The sequence below is a fragment of the Astatotilapia calliptera genome, chromosome 23 (genome assembly GCF_900246225.1).
Source record: "Astatotilapia calliptera chromosome 23, fAstCal1.2, whole genome shotgun sequence".
Lineage (NCBI taxonomy): Eukaryota > Metazoa > Chordata > Actinopteri > Cichliformes > Cichlidae > Astatotilapia > Astatotilapia calliptera.
The window spans coordinates 31,117,934-31,142,929 of NC_039323.1; the positions used below are offsets into that span (position 1 = coordinate 31,117,934).

At 40.2% G+C, this 24,996-nt stretch overlaps 2 protein-coding genes across 3 annotated transcripts in view; one reads left to right on the forward strand and one right to left on the reverse strand.

Moving 5' to 3' along the window:
* Positions 1 to 1,648, forward strand: part of LOC113016994 (multidrug resistance-associated protein 4-like) — a 49,578-nt gene extending 47,930 nt beyond the window's left edge. The window contains exons 29-31 of the mRNA XM_026160249.1: positions 173 to 278; positions 680 to 814; positions 895 to 1,648. Coding sequence (XP_026016034.1) covers positions 173 to 278; positions 680 to 814; positions 895 to 984 — 331 coding nt within the window. The 3' untranslated portion in view covers positions 985 to 1,648. The remainder of the gene's footprint in view (positions 1 to 172; positions 279 to 679; positions 815 to 894) is intronic.
* Positions 1,649 to 1,748: 100 nt separating this feature from the next.
* Positions 1,749 to 24,407, reverse strand: LOC113016995 (multidrug resistance-associated protein 4-like). 2 transcript variants are annotated; one of them, XM_026160250.1, is made up of 31 exons: positions 24,172 to 24,407; positions 22,684 to 22,794; positions 21,056 to 21,176; positions 20,644 to 20,868; positions 20,420 to 20,509; positions 20,080 to 20,243; positions 19,802 to 19,927; positions 14,552 to 14,801; positions 13,837 to 13,944; positions 13,644 to 13,733; positions 13,353 to 13,544; positions 12,266 to 12,360; positions 11,925 to 12,011; positions 11,619 to 11,715; positions 10,756 to 10,977; positions 10,459 to 10,596; positions 9,961 to 9,998; positions 9,695 to 9,810; positions 9,460 to 9,606; positions 8,650 to 8,729; positions 8,405 to 8,555; positions 8,179 to 8,298; positions 7,533 to 7,643; positions 4,085 to 4,185; positions 3,537 to 3,728; positions 3,300 to 3,455; positions 2,945 to 3,034; positions 2,689 to 2,861; positions 2,476 to 2,581; positions 2,223 to 2,356; positions 1,749 to 2,054 (listed from the first exon to the last, which is right to left on the reverse strand). In XM_026160250.1, the coding sequence occupies exons 1-31, from the start codon at positions 24,249 to 24,251 to the stop codon at positions 2,039 to 2,041; spliced, it is 3,927 nt and encodes a 1,308-aa protein (XP_026016035.1). In that variant the 5' UTR covers positions 24,252 to 24,407; the 3' UTR covers positions 1,749 to 2,038. The 2 variants fall into 2 exon arrangements, with proteins under 2 accessions (XP_026016035.1, XP_026016036.1); XM_026160251.1 differs by having other exon boundaries at positions 1,749 to 2,095.
* Positions 24,408 to 24,996: the final 589 nt, after the last annotated feature.

Genomic DNA, 24,996 nt, shown 5'->3' on the forward strand with positions numbered 1-24,996 from the left:
GTGTATGAACAACATCTTGTTAGACAGAAGAATATCTTGTGTACTGCAGCATGATGGGATACAGAAACTACTCGGCTGATAACACTTACTTTGACACATCGGTGGTTGTTTGCTGATAGTAAATTTTATCTAAAGGTCACACTAACAGAAGCGTTTATTTCTGCGGCTGCAGGACCGATGAGCTGATCCAGAAAACCATACGAGATAAATTCAGGGAATGCACTGTGCTCACCATCGCTCATCGCCTCAACACCATCGTAGACAGCGACCGTATACTGGTGAGTCCTGAATCGTTGACAGTGATGCCACTTAATTAGGTAAAACCTCTAATTAGGTAGTAGTTAAACAACTAATGCAAAGGTAAAAAGTAGAATGGCTTTTTGCTGAGAGCTGGATCCAAATAATCTGTCAATGCCAGGCCTTAGAAATGCATTAATGCATTCTGTATTTGACAAGATTGGTGTCCAAACATACAAACTGTAACACAAGTGTGACTGTCACCTTTGGAGCAGCTTCTGCTTTCCCTGTATGTGGATGGAGTGTCGGGCTTTCTGGGTTTAGCAGCTTTTCTTTCATAGCCTGAAAAATGCCAGATTCAAGTCAAGAGGCTATTAGTTTTACTTTGAAACTCATACTTTGCTCTTACTTTTGTGCAATAATCAGAACTATTTGTTTCCAGGTTCTAGATGCGGGGAAGATCCATGCGTATGATGAGCCGTACACCCTGCTGCAGGATCCCACTAACATTTTTTATAAAATGGTGCAGCAGACGGGCAAACAGGAGGCAGCAGCTCTTCTAGAGGCAGCTAAAAAGGTCAGTTTGTTTTCGTTAAGTGTGAAGAACTTGAGTCAATCTCTTTTTGTAAACTGACATTTGTAAACTATGCGTTCCAGGCTTACGACAGCAGGAGCCGCCCCAGCCTGTCAAACGGACACGCAGTAACAGCAGACGGGAACTTGGTTATCTTTGAGACCGCTCTGTAAGCTCAGGGAGGCACTGAATTGCTGCTGCTCCTCCAGAAGATCCCTGGGCTGTAAAGCCCCTCCAGTCTCTGGTGAAAGCGCTGATCCGCTGCTGGTGGCGTAAGACGGGGTGGACGTGACCTGCACAGCATTGATTTGCTGGGCCTGATGTGGCCACACAGTGCAGCTGTTTCCTCAGACTGACTGCCCAGAAATCAGGGCTATGAGAACTGTTGATGTAGAGCACTACCTATTTATCTCTCACGTGTTAAATTGCTGCTCAGCATTCTGGTGCCTTGCACAAATAGCTTTTAAATGGCTACATAATCCTTAAAATCCCAAGTGCTTTAATTTACTGATGGAAGTAAATCACTTGTAGATCAAAGTGATATTATTGTTCAGGATTAGTAACGACCAAATTCTTACTCTGCAGAGATCTCTCTGTATTTTTTTCACATTTATCTCTTTAACTACATGTTTTAAAGACTTGGAAAAAAAGCGTCACAAGATTTCAGTGTTAAATATTTTGTTCCTTGTGTTGTTTAAATGCTGACTGAAGCGTTTCCAGGGAGGAAAGTGAAATAGCAGTGTGAGCTGTCTGCTGAATGTTTAAGTTATTTCAACTTTGTACGCTTGTTTTGTCAAATATTACATAAAAGGCCCACACATCTCACATGGTAACATTTGTCTTGGTGTATTGTGTAGTTTTTGCTTTTTGGCAAATATTGCTACTAAGATATAATACTGAAATCAAATCTTTGGTCAAGTCAAGAAGACAAGGACTGTTACAAATTACATGAACTTTATGAAAATTCGTGTACAAAAAGTATAACGGTGGGGAATTCAAGGTCAAATTCTGAAGCTTACAGATCTTACAGAGTAGCTTGTTCACATGTGACAATGTAACCATAATTTATGATTTCAACATAACTTAAAAACAGACACAGATCAAATAAGATCAAAGCATAAAAAACATCAAACGCCCCAGTCGTTGCACACAGTTGGAGGCAGGAGGAGCTCGCGGTGCTCAGAGGTTGCTGCAAGAGTTCAGCTGATTCCAGTGTTTCACTCCACGTCACAGTTTAACTTCTCTGTTTGGGTGTGAGAGAGACTTGTTGGAAGTAGACCTCACCTGGTTGTAGCAGCCACAGAAAAGTCTAAATTATTTTGCTCAGGCTGCTGTCATAAGCTGGAAAGCATGGAAACTGTGTGGATGCAGATTTTTCAGCCATGTTTAAGGGGACTCTTTTTCACCTCACCTTCCTGCTGACTCCAGCAGAGCCGCTGCCTCAGCCTGGCCCATCTCTTGCACCATCTTGTAGAGAGCACCCTCCTTGTTTTGCAGTAGAGTGAAAGGACAGTCCAGCTCCTGAATGGTGCCACTGTCCAGCACCTTAGGCCAAGAGAAAACATACGGTGGTGTAACAGTTAACACAGGAACATTTTTTGCATATCTGTGTACTCTAACAGTATGAATTTATTAAAAAGCTACAGTCGGAATAGCTGAGTCACCAGTATACGGTCGCTGTCTATGATGGTGTTGAGGCGATGAGCGATGGTGAGCACAGTGCAGTCTCTGAACTTTTCCCGAATGGTTTTCTGGATCAGCTCATCTGTCCTGCAGTAACAACAAGAAAAACACTTTGAGAATCATGTGGGAAAAGTGTGTTGAGAAAGCTCCTGGATGTCTAGGAGCTCTCTGTACTGGTAATGTATCTGGAGGACCTTGGGTCAACGTTGGCCGTGGCTTCGTCGATGATGAGAATGCGATTCTTCCTCAGGACTGCTCTGGCCAGGCACAGCAGCTGCCTCTGGCCCATGCTGAAGTTGGAGCCTGACTCAGCCAGGACAGTCTCCAGCTTCCCAGGCAGCTCCTCCACCACAGACTTCATCTGTACCTGCAGTGAACATGGAGAGGAGAAACCTGTAGCTGGTCTGTGGGCAGTAACGACAAATCTGGGTGTGCTAATTAAATACTAGCCTCTTCCAGAGCTTTCCACAGGTCTTCATCAGTGTGCTGGTTGAAAGGGTCCAAGTTCTTCCTCACACTGTCAGTAAAGAGAACTGGGTCCTGGGGAGCAGAGGGGAGAGAAGTCAGGGAGAAAAATCAGTAGACTCTGCTACGTCATTAATTCTATGTACCGGATATGGATTTGGAAACGACACGCAGTATCGTATGACTTTGAAAATCTGTGTTTTGAGTTTAATTTACTGAAAATAAATGATATAGCAGTTTCAATTAATAGAAGAATAACAGAAATGGATAGCATTATTGTAACAGTGAGATTGTAACTACGTATTTCTTCAGGCAGTTGAAGTGTCATCTGATGTTGTACCTGAGGAATGATGGACATCTTCTGGCGCAGGTCATGTAGGCCAATCTCAGAGGTCACAATACCGTCGATGTAGATCTTTCCCTGGGGCTCTGCCAGGCGAAACAGAGCCGAGACCAGAGAGCTTTTCCCCGCTCCTGTTCTACCCACAATACCAACCTGACCCACAGGACACAAAACATCAACAGCTGATCATCACTCAGACCCCAACCAGCTGTTCTCCACAAACCGATGTGTCACCTTCTCTTTGGGTTGAAACGTGGCGTTGATGTCTTTGAGGACCGGTGGTCCATCCTTGCTATAAAAGAAGTTCACTCGATCAAAGGTTATCATTCCTTGGCTCGGCCAATCAGGGGGAGGACGCTTCTGAGTTTCTAAGGGTGCTTCACTCTTTAGCTCAGTGTACTCCACCACCCTCTCCACTGATGTCATCTGAAAAGCCAAGAGGTCTTTTTCAATTATGCTTTTTGTAGCCTATGTTAACGTTCATTCATAGGCATCAGGATGTTTTTATATTTTTTAAACCCCAAAACCGAAAATTCCAACTTTCCTACAAAGGGCTTTATAATTTGTACAGCATACTTTACTGTAAGTGCAGAAGTCAAGTGTCCAAAGTTTTTGTACAAATGAGGTATGATCAAAATTTGAGAGGATTAAGGGGAATTGAAACTTTGCTCCATGTAACTGTCCATTAAGTACATTTATCTTCACCCACCAACATCATTTTCATCAACATCATTCATTCAAAAAAAAACTGGAAATACAAAATGTCATCACTCAGTTCTTACCATGTTCTCCACCTCTGCACTTTGTCTCACTGTCCACTGGAAGTTTCCTATCAGTGTTACAGCATAGGTCAGCACAAGGCCCACCTCTCCAGCCTCCAGGCCTAATGGATCCAAAACATGAGAACATCAGAAATCAGAGGCTAGTTCAGGACTTTCTTCTGCATTAACTCACTGTGTGTGGTTAGGGTATTTAGCAAACTAAATGCAGTTAAATTAAACATTTAATTGTGTTTAGTTTGCTAAATACCCCAAGCCCACTAAGGGGCTGGTTGGTTTAAAAGTTGTGGAACTGTTTGGTTTTTCTTTCCTTTATTTCTAATAGTTTAAGTAAAGGTTTTAATAAACGTCCATTTATGGCAAATCTTATTAATCTACATTATATATTCTTGACCTGTTGCACAGATTCAATTCAATTCACATCAATTTGATTTATATAGCACCAAATCACAGCAACAATTGCCTCAAAGCACTTTATATTGTAAGGTAAAGACCCTACAATAATACAGAGGAAAACCCCAACAATCATGTGACCCCCCACGAGCAAATCCTTTGGCGACAGTGAGAAGGAAAAACTCCGTTTTTATAGGAAGAAACCTCTGGCAAAACCAGGTCAGGAAGAGGCAGCCATCTGCCATGACTGACTGTGGGTGCAGGGAATAAGACGGGACAAAGACACACCCTGGAACAGAGCCAGAGATGAACAATAACTAATGAATAAATGCTGAGTGGTGTATACGCACATAAAGAGTGAAGAAAAAGACTCATCATGGGAAGCCCCCAGCAGCCTAGAGCTATTGCAACATGACTAAGGGAAAATTCAGGGTCAACTCATCCATCCCTAAATATATGCTTTATATAAAAAAAAAAAAGTCTTAAAAGTAGAGTTTGTCTGTCTCCTGAATCAGGGCTCTAGAGTGCGACCAAAATTTTCAGTGGTGCCACTAAAAAAAAAATAAAAAATTGGTTGCACCTGTGCGACCAACTGTTCGGGTAGCAAAAAAAAAAAAAAAAAATCTGCAACGTTCCCTGTGGTCAACAACAGACACACATTTTGCCCCTATCGTGGACTAAACCAATCAGAGATAGTAAGGGGCGGGACCTCTCTGATTGACCGTGGTCCAGTTGAAAGTGCAGGTGGAAGTGGGAGGTGAGTAGCTTGAATAAAGCGATATCAATTCATTAAATCCTGAATCGACTTTTAAATATAACTGTGTTTTGCCAGAAACGCCAGATTCTCAGATTAAAGCTCACAAAACCATTTCAACAACAACCAAACAGCAAATGAGAGCAGGTACAGGCATTCCACACAAAGACGTAAACACAGAGGACCGACGCATCAGAATCAACTTTGTCTTTCTCAGCTTTCTCACCCGACGGCCCGTAGACGGACACTCTGTCGGAGCTTAGCGGTTCTGATGCGTCCGGTCCGCACTGTGTTTACGTCTTTTTGCGCTGATTCTGAGCTGCAGGTTGTGTCTCTCTCCAACCAAAATTCACCGAGCAAGCAGCAAAAGAAGCAGCAAACTGCGCTTCACATTTGATCAATGTCGTCATGAATTTTGCTGTTTTGCTTCCACGACTATTAAAAAAAAAAAAAAAAAAAAAAAATCACACTTCATGCACAGCTAGCGCTCTCTCTCTCTCTATCTCTCTCTATACTTCAAGAACAGTTTCCCGTCTCCAATCTCTGTTTTCTGTATTATTCATTCACTTATTGCCCACCAGTCTACCGTTGTTTACAGCGCTGTGGCTGCTGTCTTTTTCTTTTCTTTTTTTCACTTAAATGACCTCTGACAAGAAAGCCTATTTTTTCTGTTGTTCAATACTGAAGAAATTTAAACTTTATATGCAGAACATTGTAGAATATTTTTAAGGTTATCTGCTATAAAAAGCCAGACCAGGAAAATCTGTGTTTTATTCTCAGTTACTTTCACACAAAGGCCTCTGCTGTGATGTTCACAATTCTGATGAAGTCAGTACTGATAAATGATCAGAATTATAATATTTCTGACTGTCTGAGGCTAAAAGTTGAATCGAATCGGGACTTTGAAAACCGGAATCGAATGGATTATAGAAATCAGTGATGATACCCAGCCCTAGTGAGCAGCCTAGGCCCGACAGACGTGGATGTAGCTGTAATAGGAAAAGAACTATTGCTAACTTTTCCTGTTAAGTTAAGGCCTGATCCTTCTGAAATTCATAGCCAGTGCTCTGACACGGTGTCATCAGTCTTTGAATGCTGAAAAAGCACAGTGTATTCAGAAAAACACATTATATTATATTATATAAATTATTATAAAATTTGTGTGCGCCCAACTTTTGTGCCGGTACGCCTAACTTTTTAAAGTTAGGAGTACGCCCATGGCAAAAAGTTAGTCTAGAGCCCTGTCCTGAATACAAACTCCACAAAAGAGGGGCCTGAATACTGAAGGCTCGGCCCCCCATTCTACTTTTAAATACTCTAGGAACCACAAACAAGCTTGCAGTCTGAGAGCGAAGTGCTCTAATGGGTTGATAGGGTACTATTAGGTCTTTAAGATGAGATGGGGCCTGATTATTCCAGACCTTGTATGTTAAATTCGATTCCGGATTTAACAGGGATGCAATGAGGAAAAACCAGTGTCGGTGAAATGTGCTCTCTTGGTCTGGTCCCTGTCAGTATCTTTGCTGCAGCATTGCGGACCATCTCAAGGCTTTTTAGGACGTTTTTAGGAGATCCTGATAATAAGGAATTGTAGTCCAGCCTAGAAGTAAGTTTTTCAGCATCACTTAAACGAAATGTTTTTAATTTGAACCAGATTCCGCAAATGGAAGTCCAACACGTTTGTTTACCATATATGCACTGAATGATATATCCTGGTCAAAAATGACTCCAAAATTCCTCAGTGTTACTGGAGGGTTAGATTTTTATAGGTGAGTACAATAACCTCAGTTTTATCTGAATTTAGAAGCAGAAAAGTAGACGTTATCCAAGTCTTTGTCTTTAAGACATTCCTGTATTTTAACAAATTGGTGTGTGTTATCTGGCTTAATAGATATATAAAGCTGGGTGTCATCTGCATAGAAGTGAAAATGTATGCTATGTCTTCTGATGATACTGCCTAAGGGAAGCATGTATAATATAAACAGAATTGGTCCTAGCACCGAACCCTGTGGAACTCCATAACTAACCTTAGTGTGTGAAGAGGACTCTCCATTTACATGTACAAATTAGAGTCTGATAGATTGATATTCAAAACATTGTACAGTACCTTTAATACCTACAGCATACATAATCGCTGTAATAAAATAAATCAAGGATTTTTTCCTTCCCACTGTCGCCAAGTGCTTGCTCTAAGAGGGTCCTCTGATGGTTGGGGTTTTCTTTGTATCGTTACAGACTCTTTACCTTACAATATAAGGCACCTGTTGTGAGACAGTTTGTCTGCATGGTGCTTTAGTTCCTCACCATGTCTGAGTAAGACGCAGCCAAATGCTGTGAGAGTGATGAATATGGAGCAAATGCTGTCAAGGCGTAGTGCAAACCAGCGGGAGGTCATCAGGAACAAAAACCACGCCTCTGCAACGAGACGAAAAAATGCATTTCATTATAAAGAAGATGACCAGGTTAATCTTTTGAGCAGGTTCACTTTACAAGACATTTCATGAGACCCAAATATCTCACACATGTAATTTATTATAAAGCGATTTGTACAATATAAAGCACCTTGAGGTGACTGTTGTCATATAAATAAAACAGAATTAAAGTCTTCCAGGCTTCTTCGCTATCATTATTCCACTATCATTACTGATTTGCAACATTTTTAACTATTTTTCAGCTGGAGACGCATAGCTTATCTTCCCAAGGCCTCTTAGGAGAGATAGTTGAGCAAATGATCAACTTTGAATTGACCTGTGATAACCTTTCTTAAGAGGGAAAATGCCTTTACAAATATGCTCCCAGAAGGTATTCATTGACAGACTGAGAGCAAATTATCCAGAATTCCAGTTCTACTTGGAACTATGAGTAGTTTTCTTTATCGCTTGAAATTCCTTTAAAATCAGCTAGAAAATCTCAGTTTTAACCATCCATAAAGAGTTCATAAAGAGTAAACCTGAATGCAGGTCCTGATGGGCATCAAATGCCTTCTTTAACCTCTCCTCAGCCTTGAGGGCTCTGATGGTGGAAAGACCCTGAAGAGACAAGGACAGGTGGGAGAAGACTGGACTCCGCGCTGTAGGAAAAGATTAGCTGTGAGAAACTGTTAAACAGCCAGCGTCATTGAACCTACAGTTTAAAATGATGAGTTTATGATAGGATCGTAATAAAAATAAGCGCACTTGTTGACTCGAGACGTTTGACATCACGTGAGGTACGGAGGTAAAAGCTTCTCAAGTACAGAAAGATTATTAGGAGAGGAACAACAGGGATGAGGATGAGAGGGATGACTGAGGCTGCCACCGCGATAACGCCAGCATTCTGTAAAAACAACTAAAACAACATCGCATAATCAGAAATACTCAAATTACTGAAGGATCCTTTTAAGTGAGTCTTGTGTGTATATAGCACATATAGTAGTCTTCACTTGATAGAAGTCCACAAAAGTGATAGGTAGCATGGAGTCCATTTGGCTGACATCTTTGGAAAATCTGTTGAGTATTCGACCTGAAACAAGGGAAAAGGAACAGAAACATTATATAAAGAGAAGACTATAAATCATTCAATCAGTAAAAGCAAAGATATGTCAGCCCTGCACCCAGCACCATTATCATGTTAAGGATGTAGGCAAGTGTAATTTTTGTCCTTTTTCTTAGTGTGTACTGTATGCTCTAGTGGGCTAATGCTAGCAAGACGCTAACATTGAAGCTACCTGGACAATCCAAAATCAGTGGGTGATATCACTACGTCCATCTTTATGCTGTCTATGTTCTGAACATGAAGCTTTACACCATACAAATCAATGCTTTCACCATTCATTGAAACGTTGCCTCATGACAAGCACCTCGGTGAAAGTGGGGAGGAAAATCCCCATTCCTCCCTGAGCCTGGTTTTACCAGGAATCTCTTCCTGTTAAAAGAGAGTTTTTCCCTCCCAAAGCACCTTTATGTGGCTGTTCTAACTTGGAGTGCCAAGTATGAATAAAACTGGATTGAACTGAACTTAATAGACCTTTTTTTAGAGGTTTAAGGCCAATGTCATCTTGGAGAACTCAGACAACACTGGAATATGTCAGGGATGTGTTTTGACTCCAGTTCTCTTCCTGGTAGAAATAGACTGGGTTATTTGTAAAACTATAGGCAAAACTCCCAATCGGTCAAAGGCATAAGGCAGGATATACCCTGATGTAATTCAACGCTTTTTCTTAAATTTAAAATAAATTCTGTGTAGGCCTCACCTATGGGGTTGACATCAAAGAAGGTAACCGGGGTGTGGAGAACAGCACTAAACATGCTGTTGTGCAGAGTCTGAGCTGATCTCACCAGCCCGTGAAATATCACCAAACTCCTGGCAAAACCAAAGACCACAGCTGCTGCTGTCAAACCTAAAAGTAAACACAGCAGGACTATATTAGATATTAGACCTGAAGACTCTAACAAGAACTATAGGTATTACTATAACTATAGGCTTACCTGAATAAATACCGAGGTAAAAAGTGAGATCAAACTTTCGAAATGAGCTAGTAACATCCATTCCACTGTCCACGCTAACAGCAGTGGCTGTGCTGTTAGAAAACTCCTCCCCTGCCCTGTCAGATGACAAGACAATTCAATCAGGTACACACGAAATGATAACTGATCTAATTTCATTTAAAAAAACTGTCAAATGAACAGTATAAAGTTAAGCTATTGCATACTGTATTTGCCATTAAAAATATCCACATTGGTAAAGTTCTTACCAATATACCAGCCACCAGTCCTGCAGGATATATGCAACCTGTTGAAACGGACCTCTCTTTAGATCAATTTTTGAAACACAGCATGAGGAAACCAAGTTGCATGAAATGTGTGGGAGGGTGGGAAGGTTAAGTCAGGTTAGAGCAGGGGTAGGCAATCTCAGTCCACGAGGGCCGGTGTCCCTGCAGGTTTGAGATGTGTCCTCAAACCAACACAGCTGATTTAAATGGCTAAATTAGCTCCTCAACATGTCCTGAAGTTCTCCAGAGGCCTGGTAACGAAATAATCATGTGATTCAGGTGATTACCCAAGGTGAGATCTAAAACCTGCAGGGACACCGACCCTCGTGGACTGAGATTGCCCACCCCTGGGTTAGAGTCACTATGACTTTTCCACATGATTGTACAGTGAGGGATTTAATACTGATAACAGTTAATACAGACAGGTAACACCTGGAGACAGAAAGAGTGCAGGAAGGGTGTTGTAGGGTCGGGGCTTACCTCAGCTATTATGCTGAGCAGTATTATGACCATTAACACCAAAGTGTTACAGCCTGCTGTGAAGTACTTAAGGTAAACATGGCCGCTAACATTTCCTTCAGCTCGAGTTTCTTCTGTAATAGTTTGAGCAACTTCAACCTGCAAAACAATAAAACAAGTTTAGTGATAATAGACTTGCAGGTCTATTTTAACCCAAACTATTCATTTCTACCTCTGTCCATCCTTGTAATTAGGTGACTACAAAATGCTGCCATTTATGTGGGGACTCTTAATCTAATCTTTTGGAAATATACCTACATGAAGCTGATCAGTGCAGCTGCTGTCTGGTAGCAGGAGGCTGCTGGAAGAACAGTGTGACCCATGTGAGCAAATCGTCCACTGGCTGCGTAAAGACAATTTGTCTGGGTCAACCGAACATGACCCAACTGAATGTGCCTCCACATCACTTCTCAGCAGGGACACAATATCCAGGCCAGAGGTCTGCAGCTCACTGTAGGTTCCCTGGACCATGACATGACCCTGGAGAAACAAATAATGAAAATGAGCAACAATGTGTTTTTCAGTACTTAATAACAAAAAAGTCAAAAAGGCTCATCTGAAGGAACGCCTTCCTTCGGAGAAAATCATTTCTATGAATTTGGAAAATTGGAAAACCACCATTAAAAATCAGTTGTGAAGCTCCTTCTACAAAATGCAGAACCTGTGAGTAAAGGGGAACACATTAAAAAGGGGATCAAGGAGATTTAATTGGAACTGTACACAAAGCCGCGTTGCCTGTTTATCCCTGACACTTTTCAGCTCGTCACCTAAGCTAACCTAAACCTAAACCTCCCAACATCACTCTACATAATGCTGGATCTCTTTCCTCCAGCTGAAGCGTTTTTTGACAAACTGAATTAGATTTTTCATCTGAATGAATATGTTTCCTTAACTTCTGTAACTGAGTAGTTTTGTATTAACACATCTGGTCCAGAGACTTTGTGTTGTAAGTTAAAAAATTAATAACAATTTGGAAACGGAAATGTCACCTGACGACTGGAGATCAACGTGTGCTGGAGCTCACTCTCAGAGATTACACACCTCAGAGTAACAAACTATAACTGGTGAATGCAAACATGTTTATCCCCTGCCTACTTAAACCAGCATAAAGGGGGACAAACCTCCTTGAGGACCAGGATCTGGTCAGCCGTCCTCAGATGCTGGAGCTGGTGTGTGATGAGGATACGACACTTGTTCTTCAGCAGGCCACAGATACACCTGATTTTGATAAATAAGAGGGGGTTTCTGCACGTTTGTGACTGTTGCTTTGAAATAGTTCCATATAAATAAAACTGAACTGAATGGAATTAAAACAGTTCACATGAACTTCAATCATGCAGTGTGTACTGTCGAGCATGAGCACGATTCTCGACACCATTATTAATCAGGGTATACAGATAATTAGCACCGAACTCTTTATTACTCACTGCTCAAAAAGATGTTTTCCAACTTCTGCATCCACAGCACTTAAAGGGTCATCCAGGAGGTAGATGTCTGCATCCTGATATACAGCCCTGAAAACAAGGACACACAGTGGGGGAATCTTATTTGTCAGGAAAAAGACTGAACTTTCACATAAACTATAGCAAATGTAACAGCACAAGTGTGTGCATGCAGGGTAAAAATACATGCACCCCAACATCTAGCTACTTGTTGCCTCTAGTTTAGGTTCCTTAGAAACTCAGACTAACATTTGAATGCGTCACGGTGATACAATACGTGTAAGTTTTCTTCTAGGTAGCGTTCTTACTACATGATGTCCATGTACCTTGCCAGGTTGACACGAGCTTTCTGTCCCCCACTGAGTGTGGCCCCTCTGTCCCCGATCAGTGTCAGATCTCCATCTGGGAACAGCTGCAGGTCCTGAATTTGAAACAATGGAGGCGTAACTTGCCTACAATCATCAAGGGCATAAATGTCATGATAATTTTGAGTTTTTAATGATTTATTTGAACTGTTCTTTTTCCAGAATTAAACGATTGTACAGAAAAAAGGCCCTGCTCCAAAGTCAACACCTTCAAGCTTGAGTGAAATTTGCTGTTCCCCCACATGGACAAACAAATAGCTTCTGATAAAATGTTTTATGGTCAGACAAGAGAAAGACTGAGCTGTTAGACCACAATATATTTAGAGGAACAAAGGTGAGGCTTTCAAAGGCAGCTCTCCCAGGATGGCCAGCTCCATACCAGGAAACTAACCAATTTAAACAAACTGCCAAGAAGAGTGGTCAAAATATCTAGACAGAATCCACCAGAAGATCATTGATGGCCTCCAAAAGTGTCTGTTTGAAGAGCAACTTGCAAAGTGATATTGAACTAAATACAGCTAAATGAACACCAATAAATTGGTGAGTATATATTTGAGGTTGTTTGTATATTTTTGATCCATAGATTAGAAAAAATCCCAAATAAAAGCTTAAACTTGTTTTAAAGTTATTGAAGATGTGTGCTGTACAATCATTCCACTATAGAAAAAGAACAGTTAAATAACCATGACATTCATGCCTGGGATGAGTGCATGCAAACTTCTGACCACAGCTGTACTTCAAATGAGACATAAAAGAAAAGCACAACTAATACTGCTTTACTTTCAAGAAAAGATGTGACGTCCCAAAGTCAAATTTCAGAATTTGCTCCTAAACTATAGCAAACAATGCAATTAATCAATATGATTATAATTGACTTTTGAAGGCTGCTGGCTTTTATCAAGGTCATCTGATCATATTGTTGGAGCTAATCAGCATTTTCTATAGGTAGGAACCCACCTTGTAAGATTTTACACCAGAGGGTAAAGAGCGGTTCGCCTTGAGCTGCTGGCCTAACATGAACTGGTTAACTTGCAGCATTATATCTCACCTTCTTCAGAGCACAGGCTCTGAGGACCCTCTCATACTTTTTAGGATTCAGTTGTTTCCCGAACAGGATGTTGCTGCGGATGGTTCCAGGGAACACCCAGGGTTGCTGGGCTGCATAGCTTATTTGACCTATGACCTTTAATGTGCCTGTGTCATAAGGCAGCTCTCCCAGGATGGCACTGAGCAGAGATGACTGAAGAAAACACAGATGTTATGAACATGTGACCCTGAAAACACAATTTTGATACTCAATGTTCTGACCTAAAGGCTAAATGGTAAGTCAGTTGCGGACCTTTCCGGCCCCCACTGGTCCGATCACAGTGAAAAGCTGGTGTGACTCTGCTGTGATGGAAACATTGTGCAGAGATGGTGCATCCAAACTCTAAAAAAAAGAAGAAGAATGTATTAATTAATGCACAAATTTTGAATTTAAAATTATGCAAGATGACTCATTATCAATATGAGTTTTAAACTTTAACATTTACCTTATCCCAGTAGCAGGTCAGTGCCTCAATTTCAATAGCGTTCTCCATTTTTCCCTCCAAAGGCAGTGCGAGATTTTTTCTTTCAAGCTCTTCCAGGACGAGAAAATTCTTGAAAGATATTTAATGGACACACGTGCTTTGAAACATAAACTAAATTAGCACAGTTCTCTTGCTTTACCTATCCACAAATTTAGAAACAACTACATTTAAGATTAAAAAGAGTTCTGATGTCACCACCAATCTTTTATCCATTTTTTTGCAGGACAGTTACAATATCTGCAATCAATCTGGACATCACTTTAGGATCTATTTGACAGATGGATTCTCCATGATGGAAAACATCATGAATTTCAATTCTATTTTAGTTCAACAGCACCAAACAAGCATCACAACAACAGTTGCCTCAACATGCTTTATATTGTAACCTAAAGAGACAATACAACAATGCAGAGAAAGTCCCAACAATCAGATTACTCAGATGAGCAAGCACATGGTGAGAGTGGGAAGGAAAAAATCCATTTTAACAGGAAGAAACCTCCATCAGAACCAGGCTCAGGGAAGACCGTAACATTAAGTCAACACGATTTTTGTTATGTAAAGTTCTCTGAACTTTTTAGACAATAGAAAAGTAGTAAATCGGTCATTATGGTACTAATGACAGATATCAGCTACGGTTTTGTTACTTGTATTCCAATTTATGAAAGAACAGAATTACCTTAATCCTGCGAATGCTCACAACAGTCTCTGACAATTTCTCAATGGCCAGAGGAAAGAACAGGGTCACTGTGAGCTTAATTGTACCATACAGGGATGCAGTGACAAACACACTGCTGGCAGTGATGGTGTTGCCCAGGAGGGCGTAGACAGTGAAGGTGACAAACACTGTGATCTTGCTGCTGGCAAAGAATGAAGCCATGTTGAGTCCTCGCAGGTAGGAGCTTTTTAATATCTGATGAATTTCTTTCCTAGGAGTAAAGAAGAACATAGGGAGGCTTAATATGTAAAATCAGAAGACTTTATTTAGAGTGTCACACCACTGTCAAAAAAAAGAATGCTCAAATGACTACAACTGAAATACTTACGTCTAAATAATTATTTTCTTCATCAGACCATGAAGAGTGCAAAGACATACTAACATACAAGACCTTGAACTATCAGGCCTCATCTTATCTTAAATATCACCCCAATAGAGCACTTTGCTCTCAGACTGCAGGCTTACTTGTGGTTCCTTGGTTATTGTAGTAGATAGAGCGACTTCAGCTTTCAGGGCCCTTTTCTGTTGAACCAGCCCCCAGTTTGGATTTCAAGATTAGCATTAAAGTTTTGCTTTTTGATAAAGTTCATAGTTATGGCTGGATCAGGTGACCCTGGCCCTGAAACCTACCTAATTTATGCTTGTGTTTCTTCTTCACTAACCTCTTTTCACCCTCTGTTTATACACCACTCTAGAGTTAATCATTAGTTATTATTAATCTCTGGTTCTCTTCCACACCATGTCTTTATCCTGTCTTCCTCCCCTAACCCCCAACCAATTGCACCAGATGGCTGCCCCTCCCTGAACCTGGTTCTCCCAGAGCTTCCTTCCTGTGTTTTTCCTTCCCACAGTTTTCATGTCTTTATCACATATTTTCTGTGCATTTTTTGTATTTTGTGGTCTTATATTTATTAGCCTACAAAGATTGAGTTAACAAGGTTTATCACGTATAATATGTGATTCTTGATATATTTACAGTGATGCTTCTTGTTTTGTTTTTTTTATTTCCTCTCACACAGGTGGTTGTTATTGTCTTTTTAAGTTTGTATTTAAGCTTCCCAGTTTGAATGTTAGACCCTCGTGAAGTTTCTCTAGTCGATACACGTAGGTCAAGTTTATCCTCGCTGTGCTTCTACAAATTGCATTAAACTTTTTTTTATCTGGCAGTACAGTGGTTCTGAGTTTTCTGCTTTTTTGCCAGGAAGTGGTACGGTAGGCAACGTAAAATCACCGAACAGGGTCACTGGATGGTAAATGGACTGATTCTTATATAACCCTTTTTTACTCTCGAAAAAAATGAAAAATAATGTACATTTCAAATTATACAAAAAGGTATTTTTCAGGGAACACAAAATGGGTTAACAATTTAAAGCTGTTGTGCAGCAATGGAGGTTGATCAGGTCTTGAAAGCTGGTGCTACTAATTCTTACAGGTGTTCCAGCTTTTCTGGATTACTTACAACCCCCTCTGCCTGCATGAAAGCAGTGTTGGAACACACTGTGGTACCATGCCCTCGTGAGCATCAGCTGAACAGCACTGTACTGCAAAAAGTAGTTTGTGGTGAGAAAAAGGTTTCTGAGAGTTAACAGCTTCCGTGATCGGTGGCTAACAGGGCAACAGCTTTAAACACAGCTTAATAATGGTCATAGTAAGTCTCAGTTTCAACTGTGAAGAGAAGACTTCGAGCTGCAGGTTTGACAGGACAAGCTGCAGGAAGAAAGCCATCGCTAAGACGTCAGAATAAGACAAAGAGGCTTGCCTGGGTCATGAAACATCGCCACTGCACTACTGAAGACTGGAAGAAGGTATTATAGAGCAATGAATCAAAATTTGAAATCACCGGTTCATCACGCAGGATCTTCGTACGTGAAAGGATGGCTCTACAGTGTGTGGCATCAACTGTCAAACATGGAGGAGGAAGTGTGATGGTCTGGGGCTGTTTTGCTGGATTCCAGCTCGGTGACTTGTACAGAGTGAGAGGCACCCTGAACCAAAATGGCTAACACAGCATTCTGCAGCGCCATGCAATACCCTCTAGTTGGTCAGGGTTTCATCCTATTGCAACATAATGACCCAAAACAAAAGTCCGAGCTATGCCAGAACTACCTCAGGAACAAAGAACAAGATGGTAAGCTGGAAAACATGGAGTGGTCTCCAGTCTCCAGACTTAAACCCCATCGAACTGGTTTGGGATGAACTGGACAGAAGAGTGAAAGCAGAGCAACTTAAAAGTGCCACACATTTATGGGAACCTCTGCAACCGATATGGGAAGAACTTTCTGAAGAATATTTGATCTCTGTTGTAGAAAGAATGCCACGGGTGTGTTCAGCTGCCAAAGGTGGAATTATAGAATACATTTTGGTCTATAAATTGATTCCATGATAATTGTTTTACTTGAATTGCTTATTTGTACTATGCTTTCACTTCAGAGTGCAATGCAACATTAAACTGCATAACTTTCAATTATAAAATGGAAAAATTGGGGTGTTCTAAAACCTTTGACCGGTAGTGTACGTGTATCGAGTCTGTCAGTACTTGCCTGACTACATTGTGCCAAGTGTAAAATTTGGTGGAGCGGTGAGATCTGGAGTTGTTTTTCAGGAGTTGGGCTCATCTTAGTTCCAGTGAAACTAACTCTTGATGCATAACAAGACATTTTGGACAATTTCATGCTCCCAACCTTGTGGGAACAGTTTGAGGACGGCCTCTTCCTGTTCCAACATCATTGTGCAACAGTGCAGAAAACAACATCCAAATAAACATGCATCAATGAGTCTAATGTGAAATAACTTGACTGGCTTGCACAGAGTCCTGACTTAAACCTGACAGAACATCTTTGGGAATAATTAGAGCAGAGGCTGTGAGCCAGACTTTCTCATCCAATATCAGTGTCTGACCTCACTTCTGGAAAAATGGTTAAAAATTCCCATAAATATACTCCTAAATCATAATAAACCTTATGGATTAACAATGGGATGTCACTCAATTTCATATGCGTGTGAAGGCAAACGAGCAAGAACTTTTGGCAATATATCTTGGTGTTGCATGTATCTCATGCAACACCAAGATCATGTGTTAGTTTGCTTGACCAAAGGCTCAGTCCAGCATAGCGTCAACATATCGTTTGGTAATGATGGAATGCTAATACTGGGAATACATTTAGCTTGACTCAGCAGAAAATGACAGTTAATTATAGATTTGACCTTACTTTAGAACATTAGCAAAACAGCTTTAAAAAAAATTGTTTGTCGAAAGCTTTGGTACGGCCTCTAAGGACATTCAGTGCGGGGCCTCTCACAAGAATGTAATGATTCAGCATCTGCAGAGGCCCCGAAGCCTGAGGCCTTGCGCTTGACGGAAAGAACGTAACGTTCTTTGTTTTGTGTTTTGATCAAGATGAAGGGTTTTGTCTCTTCTCTACAAATCATTAAAAAAAACCCCAACTTAAAATCCATTTAAAATATAAAAATAGACAAACCATTTCACCATAAATCAACCCTGTGTTAGAATCCAAATGTACACATTACTTCATATTTACTACATATTTAGTAGTTTTGTAACTGTGGATATCTTAAGAAGTCTTTATTATCAAAGACTCATTGAGACTTGAAGGTTGACTGTAAAACATTTTTCTTCCTGAAACTGTAACCCTGAATTAATCATGACTACAATGCAACCCAAGTTTTCACACAGAAAAATAATGTTGAGCTGTTGTATAATCCACACCAAAAGTTCAAGCTTCACCGACTTCCTCACTCTCTGTCTGTACATGGCCAATATTAAAATACTGGCTTCTGTAAAGCAAACCTCTTTATACCATATCACCCCAATAGAGACTTCTGACTTACACGTGGTAAGTATTTAAAATCAGAATGAAGAAGGCAGAGCCTCCCATTCAATGCTGGTCACTAGTAGTGACAAATTTCCTCTGTGGTTATTCTAAGTACATTTAAGCTGAAGATGGATGGAAAGTTTTGAAGGCTACAATGGATTACTGCTTGATGTCACAAGGACTGATTTTGAGTGGGTTTCTTTCAAAGAATCTCAGAAGGTGTTGATGGGAACAATAAGTGACAGTTAACATATAAAGTGCAGAGCAAACATAAAGGATTATCATTAACCAGACATCAATGCTGAGAAAGTTGAGGATTAATGAATTAATACAAATCTAAGCTGTTCTTTAAGAGCAGTACATCAAAGCAATAAGGAATTCTCCTTGTTGTTAATTCTGATTAATTCTTCTTGTAGCTAATCCATATGAACTCCCATGGGCCCTAAGAGGTTACCAGAAAAAACTGTGATTGCAGTGATTTAAAGAAATTGATGAGCTCTGCAGAGATAAGAAAATCCAATACAGATCATGCTATTAATGAAATCTCTTTACATTTTCCCAGACATGCCTAACTTTATATGCTCAAGCTCTTTGTTCTTGTTGATGAGGAGACTCATAAGCACACATAAAACATTAGGCACACCAAAGGATGTTTTCAACTGTATACTCTAACTAAAAAAATATAGGAAAAATCATGCTGGATATCAATGCTGACTACACTATGGACTGTGTATTGTGTAAGGAATGAAAGGATGTCAGATTGTTTCATCGAAATGAAAATTATCAACCTATAGAGCTGAAAAATATATATTTTGTTGAAATATCACTGCAGCAGCTCAAAATGGTACTTAGCAGTTTGTATTATTCCCATAAGTTTAACTGACTTGATGCTATAATCTCATCAAAAAGTGTTCCTTTGATTTTTACATGTATAGGACCAGTTCTCCGCTGTTCCAGAAGAGCACAGTGGTTCAACATGGATCTCCGCCTCCAGACAAACCACACATTATGTGAACCCTACATTTCTCATTCGTTTGGCAAATGAGAAAAGTTCCTGGGCTGATGGAGCAAGCCTGATCTGTGGTATGATCTTTCTTTATGCCCTTGAAGTTTATCGGTCCTGTTCACTATTTTAAAAGACAGCTAAAGACATGTCTGATATTTTCAGTTCATTTCATTTCCACATGTGTCGAAGCATTAATCATATTGGTCGTTCCAAATCATAAAACTGCAGGATGACGAGTCAGTTTATTAAAATATTTATTTTGACAGTTTTTGATTCACTGTTTATACTCATAATTATTATGGGAGCACATTATAAGAAGAAGACATTCCTCTAAAAAATTAGCTGATTCTTCATAAAACCTGTAGTTCTTACCTTCTGACTTCAGTCACCAGAGCTGAGAACGGTTTCTCCCAGGCATACATCTTGATTATCCTGATACCAGACACCACTTCGTTCATGATACGGATTCTGTTGTCAGTAAGGACTGCTGTTTTGCTCCTGCAAATATAAGCACCATTTACACTGTGTCCATTAGAGGCTAAAAAAACCATCTAATCAAAATTGTATAAAAACAGGCAGACAATGCACATAATAAAAGAACGTTATCGTCAGAAACAATAATGTCCAGCTTCTGTATTCTTCGTCCATACCTGAAGATGCCAAAGAGTTTTCCAAACCAGGTTTGTATCGGCATCATGAGTGCGATGGCTGCTACACCTGCCAGGCACGAGGCACCGATCTCATACCAAAGGAAAACAATGATCACCACTGCTTGGAGAGGTCCCACCCACAGGTAGTGCAGATTAAGTGTAATCTATAGAGAGCATGATTGTTGACGTGCAGAAAACATGCTGGACAACTTGTCCAAACCTTACAATTTTTTACAAATCTGTGTGAAGATCTTGATGTTAAGGGCACAACTTGGTTTAAAAATGTCATCAAATACAATTAAATAATCTCATCATGTGTTTGAGTACATGATTCTCTTACCTCATCGAAACGATTAACATCATTTGAAAGGAGGTTCACTATTTGCCCAGTGGTTGTTTGTCCCATGGATTTAGCACTGAGTCTGAGAGCCTGATGAGAGGAATTTTACTTAACTGCTCAAAAAACAATTTTCACAACACCGACAAGTATAGATGGATCCATCGGAACATATTTCTGACAGAGATAAGCTGACAACTCTTCATTTGTACAGATTTTTCACTGACCTTCCTGTAGATCATGTGACACATAGCCACTCTAATCCTCATGCCTGTTCTTAGGACATGATAGTAGTAGAGATGTTGGAGGATAGTCAGTCCAAGCGTGGAGATGGACATCGCAGCAGCGTAAACATACGCCATGCCAAGACTTCTCTGATCATCGGGGTCACCATTCTCAAAGAAAAGGATTATCTTCCCCAGAAGAAGTGGCTGGATCACTTTGATTGTCTCCTTTATGACAAAGACAATGAATGCAAGCTTACATTCATCCTTTCCCAGACTTTAGGAAATGGGTTCAAATGGCTGCTAGATATTTGAGCCAATTTTTGTTACAAGAAAGGTCTCTGAGTACATTAGCATGCTTATTATTTCATTACAAATAACTCATCTGACACCTCCACATGACCAGTCGACATACCAGGAAAAAAACAAATATCCCAGCCATTACATAGGACCTTCCATAGCACTTTATAAGGACTCTGGTGAGTTTTGGCTTCAGGAGTTCCTTTGTAGCATGTCTAACTTCACGGTCCCAAAATCTGCAAGATAAACATGGAGATTATTAGATTAGGCTAACCTATGAGGTAACTGTGAAAGGTACAACTTCTCTGGTACAAACAGAAGTACACACTATAAGTTGAAGTTAAGCAAACAACATTTTATGTCAATCTAGACACAACATTGATCTTTAGACCAATCTAGAACAACAAATGGCAATGTAACTATTTAGGATATAGTCACACCAACATTTTAAAAAAATCATTAGCAAATAAACCTTCCAAATGAGAACCATACGGCCGCACAGTGGCAACATACTCATTTGTTACAAGAAGTATCAGGTTAATGGAATGGCAAACAGCAATTCAATGATCCACCAGTGACACTGCCACTTACATCTTCATCAAATGAATGGCACAGAGAGCTGGTTAGCATTTCTGACTGAGAGAGCTGGGAACATTTACACGTGTGGCAAAAAAGAAGCTACTTCTTTAACAATTTTATAACAATTACTATTAAAAACTATTAAAACTAAGTTAAAAATAAAAGCAAAATTTAAGTGTGGACTTCCTACCATCACCAACTGCTTGCTCAAAGGGGGTCACTGACTTGTTAAGGTTTTCTCTGTAGTATTATGGGGTCTTACCTTACAATACAAGGTGCTTTAAGTTGGCTGTTGTTGTGATAAAATGGAACTGAATTATTTAAAAGTAATGAGCTTTATTACAGCTCTTTCTGTTGAACTTTTAGTGTTATTTTTAGTGACAGGATGCCTGTTGGGAGCATCGGCATGTTTCAGGGAGGCCTAAGGTTGGGTTTGGCCTGTTGTGAAAGGAGTTAATACATCAAACAGGAATAAGTAGATTGACCTGTCAGAATAACACATCAGGTGTGACTCACACTACGGCAGCACTCCCTGGCAATTCAAAGAAACACACAGCTACTGAACAAGCATGCAGTCTCTCCTGGCAAAGCACCAACAGCTACCTGCTTGTCTACAGATCATATTTGTACAATTCACCAGGGGAAATGAACCCCTGAAGAGGTGAATACAAACAGAAATATCATCAATAGATGGCAGACTCCAGAAAAATATTTTGGGGTATTATTCTACTGTGGTAGACTGGCCAGAAATGACTTTTTTTGCATCATAAATAGATAACAACGCTTCTTCTTCTGGACTGCTTAAAAGACCAGTTCATAAATAGTACTAAAAGTGATCAAGAGCTCAAAAACCTCTGGTGCTAGGCCAACCATCCAGCTACATGTAAAGGAAGTGACAACAAAACCATAGGGTCTTAACCCATAACTTTCCTGGGTAGAAGAATTTTTTAATGTTATTCAAGGCAATATTTGACTAAATCACATGTTGTGAAATGGGTTATTTGGGTAGTATGCATAACCACATTACTCATTGACTCAAAAATAAATCTCTTCTCAAACTGGTCATAGAAAATTGTAAGGACCTATGTCTGAGCCATCATCTTCTCAGTCTCTCAGATTTGACTTTTGTTAGTGATCCAATAATGCAACACAGCAGTGTAGTACCTCTGTAGCTCCTCTCCCAGGGCTTCAGACTGATCCTCTTTAAGGATGCTATACATATCATTTTCCTCAAGTCTTCGCTTTTGGCCAAGCTGCAGCAAAGGGGTTAACCAGCTGAAATAGAAAGACAGAAAGTATTCATGGCGCTTCACCTGTCCCTCATTTTTCCATATTTCGGCCTTATTCCAAAAGAAGGATTCGATTCATTTTCCACCTCAGAATTCTACACACGATACCCCACGATAAAAAGCAAAAAAAGTTTGCTCGGCTTTTTGTACTTATGATATTTTACTGATGTCTGGGTTTTAAAAAATTAGCTTTACAGATCAACTTGGCTTAAATCACACACATTAGCATGCCCGTCAAAGTCCGCCTTCCCTGGACACACACACTCACACACACACCATCCCATATCCACCACGTTTTTCAAAAAAATACTAACAATAAAAAAACACCCAACTTTAACTTTAAGAGAATAAAAAAACAGTATAATGGGACAGTTCATCTTAATTTAACTCTGTGTTTTTCTGGCAGTAAAAGCACCTGTTAATAAGCACCTGTTTGCATAGCCTGGTGTCTCAGTGTATGACATTCAGTGTATGTCAGGTTAGCAGAGGGGAAAAGCAGACGTATCAGAAACAACATAGCAAAGTTTTCTGCTTCTCCCAGTTTAATAATTCTCTGGTCATGTGTAGTGAAGCCTCCCTTGGTATCTAGAAAGAAGTGCACTTTGAACATTCTGAAGGTGAGTTATTACTCAGTTACTCAATGCTTTCAATATAGACATCAAAAGACCAACCACATATCTATGTAGTATTTGTTTGTGTGGTACTCATACTATGTATTAAGCCAGTTTAAACCATGAGGGCTACATTAAAGCCTACAATTGCTTTTCCCATTCATGAGTTATGGTTGAAAAACTCAAACAAGTCCAGAGCTACCTGACTCAACTCTGCTGTTCAAAATCTATTCCACAAATAAATGCACAGAAATAATACACACAGCGAAAAGCTGCACATACTTTCTGTGGATTTAGTATTTTTTATGACCTAATAAAATAACCCAGGAGTTTTTTGTTTTGTTTTGTTTTTTCAGTGTATGGAAGTGATTCTACCCACTTTGAATTAAAGTAATCAGTCTCAGTTTCCACTATTATGGTCTGAAGCATGTAAACACCGGCTTTTGAATAAATTCTGAAGTATTTCTTGCTTGCCTCATGTGGTCCGTGGGGCACAGCATTGCTGGGATGGGCTAATCCTATTGATTTTTCAATGCGTGATCAAGTTATGAGAAACTATTTTTTTCAATTAAAAATGCATCCTGGCACAGATTAAATCCCCTTGTAAACGGGTTCATAGTTCTAGTTAACTCAGAAAAACCACAATTAAAACGATATACAAACATGTATGCATGAAATCAGCAGTTTGTTGTTCTTAACTGATTACCTCACCGCTCGGTCAGAGTTAGATCACGCCGTGAAATCACACTTACCACAAAAAAACTCTTGAAAAAAAGCTGGCAGTTGCCAGCGGGTTGTGCCTGCCGCCCGTGCTTGTCACCTCCATGGTCATACTGGGGATAGCTCAGCCGGGCGCATCTCTGCACGCTGTACGCTCCACTTCATTCGGTCCGTGTAGTAAGTGGAAGTTATGTAAAGCTCAACCAATAACTGTTCAGGCTGGAATTTAGCCGTTTAAGTTATTTAAGATCGCTTCACGTAACTCCACCTACACGACCATCAGTGAAAATTGAAAAGGAAAGTGAAACTTTATTATTATTATTATTAATATTATTATTACTACAGGACTAGAGGATGTCGTGTTTGGAACTTGAAAAGTAAGGGAGTCATGTGATCTTTTCAGTCTAGCTCTACCTGTGCAGCATTATTAAAATATGTCTGCTTTCCTAACACCTCAGGGTTTACACAGCCTCTCGACTTCTGACCACTGGTACAGGATCCAGCACAACCGAGACCCGGAAGAAAACAGACGGACGCATGGATGTTTTGCTTTCACACACAGAAACTTCCGAACGAAGTCCGCGAACCGTGCGTCACTACAAAACAAGTGAGAACGTCCACTCCGCTTATTGGCCGGTTGGGTGTCAGGGGCGGGAGCGCTGTGCTCTGGACTGCGTGTAGAATTTCTGCTCAATTTACGGCTAGTTAAATTCTGCATCCCAGAGTGCAAAGTATACGTGACTACGGGAAGACGTTAAGGTCAAACTTGAAGTAAGCCGAGTCAGAGCGGGATTACGTTGTCAACATGAACGAATCAGAGCTGTCAAAGTAAGGTCCGGGATCCAAAATCGGCCGAC

Bases quoted from the DNA above. Each gene is read 5' to 3' on its own strand.
- LOC113016995 (XM_026160250.1), bottom strand. From the start codon at position 24,251: ATGACCATGGAGGTGACAAGCACGGGCGGCAGGCACAACCCGCTGGCA. The intron at 13,734-13,836 runs GTAAATGTTAAA...TCTTTTTTTTAG, and splicing joins TGACCTGCTACTGGGATAAG to AGTTTGGATGCACCATCTCT. The intron at 3,729-4,084 runs GTAAGAACTGAG...TTGGCTTTTCAG, and splicing joins GTGCAGAGGTGGAGAACATG to ATGACATCAGTGGAGAGGGT.